General features: G+C 47.6%; 1 protein-coding gene across 10 annotated transcripts in view; it reads left to right on the plus strand.

Annotated features, from left to right (window-relative positions):
- The window catches only part of TMEM104 (transmembrane protein 104), a 63075-nt gene extending 54670 nt beyond the window's left edge, over positions 1-8405 (plus strand). For all 10 annotated transcript variants that reach the window (XM_038371677.2, XM_038371680.2, XM_038371665.2 and 7 more), the window contains one exon: positions 3923-8405. In XM_038371677.2, the coding sequence (XP_038227605.1) occupies positions 3923-4683 (761 nt within the window). In that variant the 3' untranslated portion in view covers positions 4684-8405. The remainder of the gene's footprint in view (positions 1-3922) is intronic.
- Positions 8406-9789: the final 1384 nt, after the last annotated feature.

Below are 9789 nucleotides of genomic sequence, written 5' to 3' on the forward strand. Positions count from 1 at the left end.
AACCCTAAAAAAGTAGGGAATAAACTCAGGTTCTGCCTCCAGCCGTTTTTGTTCTAATCCAAAAAATCTTAACGCTCCAGAAGCAAGAGGGAGAGTTGTTTCTTTTTGTCTCTGAATTAGAAGCAGCCGCCTAGCCTCCTTCCTCAGCTTGGTGTTTTTGTGCATGCAGGTCACCTGCATAGAAAGCTGTGCCAGATCTCATGTGGCCCATCTCCGTAACAGGCATGGAGTGTGGAGATGGGGGTACTGGTGGGGATTGACTCTGACAGGTTGCACAGTGGAAATGTGATCCTGCACTGCTCCCCTGCTGTAAGAGCGTATACTGGAAACAGAAGCTAGCCTGCAAGGCTCTACTGCTAGAGTCCCGTGTGAATAAAGCACCTGGCGCTCTGGTCCACACTGAGTAAGGCTACCATTCTGCCATTCAAAGACTCTGAAAAAGGGTGAAAACTCTGAGGCTCACCAGGGAGTTCAGCAGATCTTGCTGTGCATTGTTGAACGAGAGCTGATAGGTCAGCTCTTGACAGAGCAGAGATGGTAGAGATTCGCGCTCACTCTTCAGTAGGGAAAGAGGTGCAGGGCTCTTGCAGTTAAAAATAGTTAAGATATGATAGAGATACAAGACTGGGCTTCATGAGTCGAGCACTTCTCCCAAAAGAGAGAAATAAATTTCCTCTATTTGCATTTCCCAAGCAGTGTAACCTGTCTGGCTCGTTCATTCCTTAACCTTGTGTCCTCTCCTTTTTCGCTTTTCCTTTGCTGTTCCTGTCAGTCTGTCCAAGCTCACTGTCAGCTGTGCTGAGTATACTCGGTGTCCTGAGGCAGGCTCTGGATGACTTGAAGGTCTTCCTGCTTTTACTAGAGTGGCTAACAAGCATTCTGGAGTCTTTCTGTCAGTGATAATTTGGGGAGAGGGAACACTTTACCAGAGAACTAGAAAAGCCCTTCCTGTGATGATTGCCTTTGGGTTTGTAATGCATCTTTCCTTGGCTCAGATTAGAATTGGAGCAAGTGTGTAAATACCCAGCTCTGAATCGCCCCAACACTCTCCACTATGTCCGGTCTCAGGGATGGATGTTGTGCCTGGTATTCCAAATGTGATCTTGCTCCAATAATGCCTTTATGTAATAGGTCTGGTGTAACAGCCAGTTTATATTCTAGACCCCCTGCAAAATTATCAGTTAGCGTTGTCCTCTTTCACTAGGGGATGAAAAATCTGAAGTGGGTAGCTCATGCGGCCAATAAAATGCTAACTGCAGAGGGGTGGATTGAAATGCATCATGGAGTCTGATAGGGCCCTACCAAATTCACGGTCTATTTTGGTCAATTTCATGGTCATAGGATTTTTAAAATAGTAAATTTCACTATTTCAGCTAATGTGAAATTTTATGGTGATGTAATTGTAGGGGCCCTGACCCAAAAAGGTGTTGTGGGGATGGAGGGTCGCAAGGTTATAGTAACGAGGGGGTTGTGGTACTGCTACCCTTACTTCTGCACTGCTGCAGGCAGCAGTGCTGCCTTCAGAGCTGGGCAGCTGGAGAGCCGCGGCTGCTAGCCGGGATCCCAGCTCTGAAGGCAGAGCTGCCACCATCAGCAGCAGTGCAGAAGTAAGGATGGCATGGTATGGTATGATATTGCCACCCTTCCTTCTGTGCTGCTGCTTGTAGAGCTGGGCCCTCAGTCAGCAGCCGCCACTCTCCAGCCATCCAGCTCTGAATGCAGCAGCCTAGAAGTAAGGGTGGAATGGTATGGTATTGCCATCCTTACTTCTGCGCTGCTGGCAGGGTGCAGCCTTCAGAGCTGGGCGCCCAGCCAACAGCCGCCACTCTCCGGCCACCCAGCTCTGAAGGCAGTGCAGAAATAAGGGTGGCAATACCACAATCGTGCCCAAAAATAATCTTGTGACCCCCCGCAACTCCCTTTTGGGGAATCACCCCGATTTGAGAAACTCTGGTCTCCCCCTGTGAAATCTGTGTAGTATAGGGTAAAAGCACACAAAAGATCAGATTTCACAGCCCGTGACATGTTTAATGGCTGTGAATTTGGTAGAGCCCTACTGATAGAGGGTTGGTACAAGGGGGACACTCTTAAAGAGGGAATGAAACGGTGTGCTGTAGGGTAATAGATGGATTTGGTGGGTAACTGCTTATGATAGGGGGTGAAATGGGTAATGTGTACCCTATGAGTTTAGGAGGAGTCGTCGTTGTCCTTGGGTAATGAGTCTATTGCATTAGGCTCTCTGCAGTAGGGTACGTATCAGAGTTTGGCCAGTAAAATGGGTAATGGATGTTTTGGGGTGTTAGGTCCAGTTACTGGCACACCTAGTGCCAAGGCTGTTGGCTGTTGGATACTAAGAAGTACAATTGCCCCTGGCTTAAGAGAAAAGACGTTACAGTTCTGTATCAGTGGAAGTTTTGGATGAAGTTGATCTGTTCCCTTCTACGGACTGGATAAATCAGAGTGCTTGTGAATTTATTCCATAAACATCAAATATTTCCTTAGATCTACTTCCACCAAGGGGTCGTCAACAACACAGAACAATCTCCAGGCGCTGGTGGGTGTAGAAGGCATTACAGTTGCTGAACAAATGAGCATCCTTTTCCCCTATAGCAGGCACCCAGCGTTTTTAGCATACAGATGGCTACCTGCTTTGGGATGCTCTGCGTGGAGACTTGCTGCTTTCGTTTGTCTGCCGTTATATTTATGACATTCAAAGCTGTCTAATGGGAATGTCGGCATTTTACTTTATTTTTTGATTACCTGGTAACTCATTGCTGTGCTCTAGGCCTCTCAGCCAATGCCGCAGACAGAGCTGTAAAAGAGCCAGGGCAATCATGTCTTCCCAGTCGTTGCCAATCTCAGATTGTCTTTCATTGTTTAACAGGCAGAGTGTTTCACCCTTCGGTAACTCAGCCAGTGACCAGCTTCCCTGGCTTGCAGTGACTTCCATACTGTCAGGATGTGGTTCTTCCTGTACCTATTGCTAGGCTGCTGTTCCTTGTATATGGCTAACTGTTTTTAGCCCAGGTTCTAATGCTAGAGTGTGATAAAGGCTTCACTTCCTTTCTAGACTTTTAACCCAGCCATTCATATTTTTCTTGTCCATAGCAAGTACCTTGTTTTGACAGGCTAGTAAAATGTCATTAGTTGGGTTTTTTCCCATTAACCGGGTAAAGGGCAGGCAAATGGATTTTATGCCTGGAACTGATGAATGTTAATAGTATTTTTTCAATGCTGCTTTAGTCTCTCTCCCCACTCTGGGCTTAGCAGTAGACAGCCTGTTCTTCCTGCCCAAGAAATAGCCAGTGCTAGTGGTGGTTCCCGGGTGATAGTAGCTGTGTGTTGCCCTATCCCCAACACACACCCTGTAGGCTAATGCTTCAGGGACCTCAACTAGCAAGTCACATGAGTGGCATCGGTGTCTGTGGCCAGATTTAGGATCTTGCCTCCTGCACAGAATAATCTCTCTTAAATACCCTTTAGCCTAAACTTTGTAGGTGGGGATGTTTGGAAGGTGTTTAACATACCTCTGCAAGGTGGATAGGAAGAGACACCCTGCAGTGAAAAGGTGATGAATGACAGCAGTGTTTGACTACGCAGAGCATAGGATGCCCATTTCCTGAGAGAGGGTGATGGTTAGATATACTTGCTAAAGACCAAGTCAGAAGGCTGTTCCCATATGAATTCTCTCTGATGTACAGCTTCGTGTTGAAAGCCGATAAAGTGGTAACTCCCTTGTATTTTCCTCCTTGATATGCAGTGCCACATTCTCCACAGGGAAGTGGTTTTTCTTATCTCCTGAGCTGTAGACATGTAGCGAGATCTAGTGCAGAGATTGTGCTGCCGAGGAGAGCTGTGTTTGGGAGCCTGGACGCTGGCATGATTTACCATAGTCTTTCTCTCTCTCTTGCTTGTTTTGCAGCTTTTGTCGTCATGATTATTTTGGCCCTCATCCACATCGGCAAGGGTGAAGGGGAAGGTCACCCACCCCTGGCGCAGCTCTCGGGGATCCCCAACCTCTTTGGGGTGTGTGTCTACTCCTTCATGTGCCAGCACTCACTGCCGTCCCTCATCACTCCAATCTCCAAGAAGCAACATGTAAACAAACTGGTGATGCTGGATTACATCTTAATATTGGGTTTCTACATCCTCCTGTCCTTCACGGCCATCTACTGCTTCCGCAATGAGACCCTCATGGACATGTACACGCTCAATTTCACCAACTGTAATATCACCAACATCGCCTTCATTCGTTACTTCCTGGGCCTCTTTCCTGTTTTCACTATCAGCACTAACTTCCCGATCATCGCTGTGACCCTGCGGAACAACTGGAAGACCCTCTTCCACCGGGAAGGTGGGACGTACCCATGGGTGGTGGATAGGATTGTCTTTCCAGCAATCACTCTGATTCCCCCTGTGCTGGTGGCTGTCTGCACACATGATTTGGAGTCCTTGGTGGGCATCACGGGAGCCTATGCTGGCAATGGGATCCAGTACATCATCCCAGCTTTCTTGGCCTACTGTAGTCGGAAGGACACTCGGCTGATCTTTGGCAGTGGCACAGTCAATAACCATCTGTCCCCTTTCCGGCACATCTTCTGGATCTGGTTCGTGCTGCTCTGGAGTCTTTTCTGCTTTGTGTTTGTGACTGCAAATATCATCCTGAGTGAGACAAAACTCTGATGATGGGGCAGCAGCACTCTTCATCCAGGGCTCTGGAGGAGATTCCAGGATTTTCAGCTCCTGTTTCAGACTCAGTTAACAAAAACCCAACAACCTGGTCTTCGCAAGCCATCAGCTTGTTGATGCAGGTTTGATCTGGACGTGAGGACTTTTTATCCCCTCTTCACCTTGGATGCTGATGTAACTTGCTCAGCCTCCTTTTGATTCAGGTTCTCAGACTGATCATGCAAAGCCAGGGTTGGGAGCTCTCAGAAGGCCTCCATGGTTATTCAGTGTCTGACCATTTCTGCCTTGAGTTGGGGGAGCTCCGTTACAGAGCATCTTCCTCTCTGTCCAGGAGCAGCCTCCTTACGGCGCTGCAGGTTTCGGCACATAGAAGGCTGTCTGGACTGCATCCGCTCCCCATGAGAGCTGGACAAATATCTCTGCCAGAGACAGGGAACTATTATAGCTGCTAACACAATCCAACAGCAGTTCTCTGGAGTGATCCACTTACCCCTCACTAAGGAAGTAGCAGACTTTTTTGTTTTCTGTTAAAGAATTTCAGGTGCATGGTGAGGGAACCGGTTAACTAGGGATGACAACTGGTGGCATGTCTGGAGGATGGGTGAGGAGACTGTAGAAAGCAATGGGCTTCTATGTGGATACTGTGACTGATCCTGTTACAAGTCTTTCTCACGGTTTCTCCATTTCTGTTACTACCTTTTCAGAAAACATTGGCCTTTGTTTTATTTGCAGTGTGGTCTATGGGGTAGAACGTGTGGACTCAATGTGTCTGGATTAGCTCATTTGCCTGTTTGATAAGATTACGCCAACACTTGGTCCTGGAGTTCTGCTCCTAACTGCTTTTTCTGGTTGCCTTAACTTTCCCTCCCAAGGCAAACCCATTCTGCAGGGCTCTGGATCCCAGTCTCTTCCGCACTTCGTTAGCTCTTTGGTGCTGCTAAGTGGCGTCAGCTGTCAGAGCAGATCTCACAAGTGCTGAAGCAGCAGGGAAGACTATGGACACAGCAGTCAGGATTTGTGTGGCCTTGGGAGGTGCTAATTACCTGTCGGTGACCTGCGTTAGACCCTCGAGCACTTGCTGGGCATACTGACATTTCCAGTCTCTTGCTCTGGGTAATTAGCCTTGAAACTCAGGAGAATGTAGTGCCAGCTGGAGAATTCAGCAGTACCCCACTCACTGTGCCTGTCTCAGAGAAATAGAGCTCAGAAGTATAAGCAGAGAGAGTAAAAACATGGGAGGAAGCTCTGGAAATGGTCCATAACGCTATTATCCTGCTTCTAACTTCTCCCTCTGCCTAGGGTTAAGAATTTTTCTTGCATCTGTTTGAGACAGAGTTTAAGAATCATCAGCCCTCCAAAAATTCCACTTTAGCACACCTTACCCCAGCTTACAGGCTGAGAGACACTTCTCTTCTTGCAGGAGAACTGTCTACTGTATTGGACACAGACAGTCTTTTGAGTAAATCTGTGCTGTTGGGGCTGCTAACGCTCTTACTGCAAAGTGACACGTTTATTATTCTAGCAAGCTGAGGGCTCAGGGTCAAAGGTCATACAATAAAGGCTTTAATACCAGGAGGCAGAATGTTTACTCTTAAACTTTTTACCTTAAATATTTTAAAACATTTCCCCTCCCTGTGATTAAGCCAGGTTCAAAGACAGCTGCCAGTCTCTGGCATTATATACCCTGCTCCCAGTGCTACTGCTATATTGAATGTCACTTTTCACCAACGGTGAGCTTGGGCATGCAGTCTTTTTTTTTTTTAATCAAGCTTTCTTTTTAATACAAGTTTCAGGTTTCTATGTGACGTGAAGCACTTCCTGCCATGGAAACATTCAGATGGCTGGGGCTATGCAAAAGCAGCTTTATTTTAAAAGCAGGAGGGGAAAAACCCCTCACCTCCTTAAGCGATGTGAAGATGTCCTTGATCATTGTGTAAACCAGGATGTGCCAGTTGGGTGGAGGGGAGTTGGTTCCAGCATAATAAACCTCCCATCCCCTCTCCTCCCGATCATAAACAGTATTTGGCAGCCCTTGCTGGTGCAAGTTACCTATGCGGCCTGGTGTAGTTACCTGCGCAGCCTGAGTGCTACAAGGAAGCTAATTTGGCTCTTTTGGTGCCAGGTTACTGAGTGGGCTCTGAGAGTGAATTGCTAAGCCCGATGCTCTGTTCTGGGTTAGGGAGAACAAAAACGCAGAGAGGCAGTTTGGAGGGCAAATCCATAGTACAGCTGAGTTCGGAGCCACCTGTGGGGAGTAGTGAAGGAGTTTGCACCTGCTTCCTTCGGTTGCTCATTCTCACGGTTGTTATGTCTAACAGCCAGGAATGGGACAGATCGCAGACGTCGTGGCAGGGCACACTGGGCCCTTCGGTTCTTGTACAGCACAGGGGCAGGCACTGGTAGGAATAGGTTTTGCCCATTTGCAGCAAAGAAATTAGCCTGTGACGGTCTTTCTGTCCGTCTCAGTCCCTCAAAGCAGTGAGCTGATTTTCTCGCCTTGTGTCCCACAGCACCAGACCAGACCACGTCATCCCCAAGTGTCCAGAAGCTAACAGGCAATTTTAATTAGCTGTTTATTTCTTCTCTGCTCCAGGGCTGCCAAATGCTCAAAGACCCTGCTCTCCTTTTTCCTCGCCCACCCTTGGCCTGTCCAGGTCAGTGAGCAGAGTTGCTAGCAAACCTCTGCTCTGAGAGTGAGCCTGTCTCCACCGAGCGCTTTCCTTGGTACAACTGCAAACATCAAGTTCCATATAGTGTGCAGAAGCTGCTGGCCCGGAGCCTGGGAACTGGGCCTGAGGCAGCATAGCTTGGTTCATGATCTTATGGCAAGCACAGTCTACAACTACAGTGACCCTCCCACCACCAGGAAATTTCCCCTTTCCAGCCCGAAAAGGTCCAGCCATGGTGTTTGTCAAAGCACAAGTGCATGATGTCCTGTTTTGAACTACAAACCATGGTACTGCTTCCCTTTTTCCCCACTAACCCCTTCTTGCATGGGCACCTGAGATTCCACAGCTGTCTGCCTTTTGACGGGCAGAATTGGCTTTAATGGACTTCAGTTACAATGTGCCTTTTCTTCTCTGGCATCGATGAACTCCCCTCCTGAGAAGCTTCCTTTGGAATGCTGCACAAGAGTGGTTTCCGTGGGGCTCCTTTGTAAGCTGTGAACAGATATAAACCAGCCTTGATCTGAGATGTAGCTTAACAGCAAGGGATATCTGGCTCATTGTAGAATGGATGTCTTGCCTGGCGCTCCACCAGGGAATGCTCTCCTTGCTACACATGAAAAGCAACATCGGAGAGACTTTCCAGACACGTGCTGTCCTCAATCAGTGAAAGAATCAACCCTCCCAATGGGAGACACTCCACAATGAGGAAGGCGGAGGAGAACATTTTTCATTTAAAATGTGAAACAAGAAATGCCTCAAAAAGTTGAAGGAAAACAGGGAGTTGGATGGATCGAGCCAGAGCAAATATCTCAGCTTGGTCCCTGCCCATCTCATTAGATGCAGAGCTAGCAGGGGGCAGAAGGGGTCCAGTTGGTGTCCTGGCTTGGTGTGGCATGATAACTCGTCTCCTGTCTGGTTTAAGAATGAGATATTTTTAAATGGCTATTATGACAGGGGTTTGTTTTGATCCTCACCACACCGTACTCAGCTTATCCCAGTGTGTAATTATTTCTCCAGAAGGCATACAAATAAAGCGCACATTCTGCATCTCTCTTGCTTTGGCCTTCTCCTGTGTGAATAAGGAACGATTTCTCCTGGTGGTGGCTCCACTGCCTAATAAGTCCATGGGAGCAGCAGAAGGCGGGGAGGTGGCAGACAAAGAGGGCAGGGGTGGTTGTGACAGCTCAGAGTAATTGAGGCCCTAGACTGTCCCGATGTATTAGCCTCCTGCATCTCTAGATGTTCTCTGAAAACTCAATTAAAACATCTGTACTTTACCCTTCTCAATTACATTCCCTTACGCTCAAAACTAAACAAATTAAATCATTCCACCGCCTCTGGCAGCAAACGAAATTTCTGCTGGCAAATTTATTAGCATCATAAAACCCAGCTTGATTTATGTGAAAATATTAGAACACATCTTTACGATGGAAATAAACACTTTCTCCTCCCATGATTCTCTAAGGACTCAACAGACAGTGGAGGAATTTTTTGGCTGGACTGTAAATCTGAAATCAAAGTGAATCCATCCCTAATACCAGTCTTCTGCCGCGCTTCAAAGAGCAACAGCAACGTGGCGGGAAGGGAGGCTGAAGTATCAAACAGACTTGGGACAATGTTACCTTTTTAATTGAATGCTGGTAACCAGTGAGTGCCACTTAGCCCCGGAGGGTGAAGTCCTCTTTCCACCATGTAGCTATGGCATGGGCATCAGCAGCAGTGCAAGCTTCGTTCCTGTGGAGCATCAAATCTGCCTCAGCCCTAAGCTGGGGAAACCACTATCAGAGGGCATTTTAGTCTCCATGACCATTTAATCTCTGGCTTCTCTGTGGAAGATGCCCGTTGTGGCAGTGTTTGTGATGTGAATGCTTCTCCCCTATAGCAACCAGCGTGAGGCCAAACCGTTTCACACAGGCTACTGAACAGATGCTACGTCCTAATGACTTGCAGCCACTACTAACCAGGACCAGATTAGAACCAGTGTCCTAGAGGTAAAAAGCTTAATTTCCCATAACTGTTTCTCTCCCTCTCCCCCTCCCCCTCCCCCGCACTTCATTTTAGCAGGTCTGATAATGCCTCCTTCCTTTGGCTGTAAACCTGTATGGTATAACCCTAATCGCAGACGTGTAAGTTCAATGGAGTCTGTGATGACCTGTAAGCTTCTTTTGTTGACAGAGTATTTCATGCCAGTCACAAATACACTCTGTTCTCGTGCTTGTTCATTCCAACTTGTGGCTCAGGTACGGATGCTCCTGTTCTAGCCCAGACTCTTGCAAGCCGGCCGTCGCTCCAGAAGCCTTTATCATTTTTCAGACCTGGCCCCGGGGACTGTGTTTCTTATAATACATTTCACACAGATGCAGAATTCATTTTAACTTTCAAGCTACTTGGCGCAGGGAGCGTTCTCAGTGGTCGGTGAACAGTCCAAAGG

Source organism: Dermochelys coriacea, chromosome 14 (assembly GCF_009764565.3).
Source record: "Dermochelys coriacea isolate rDerCor1 chromosome 14, rDerCor1.pri.v4, whole genome shotgun sequence".
NCBI classification, from domain to species: Eukaryota; Metazoa; Chordata; order Testudines; family Dermochelyidae; genus Dermochelys; species Dermochelys coriacea.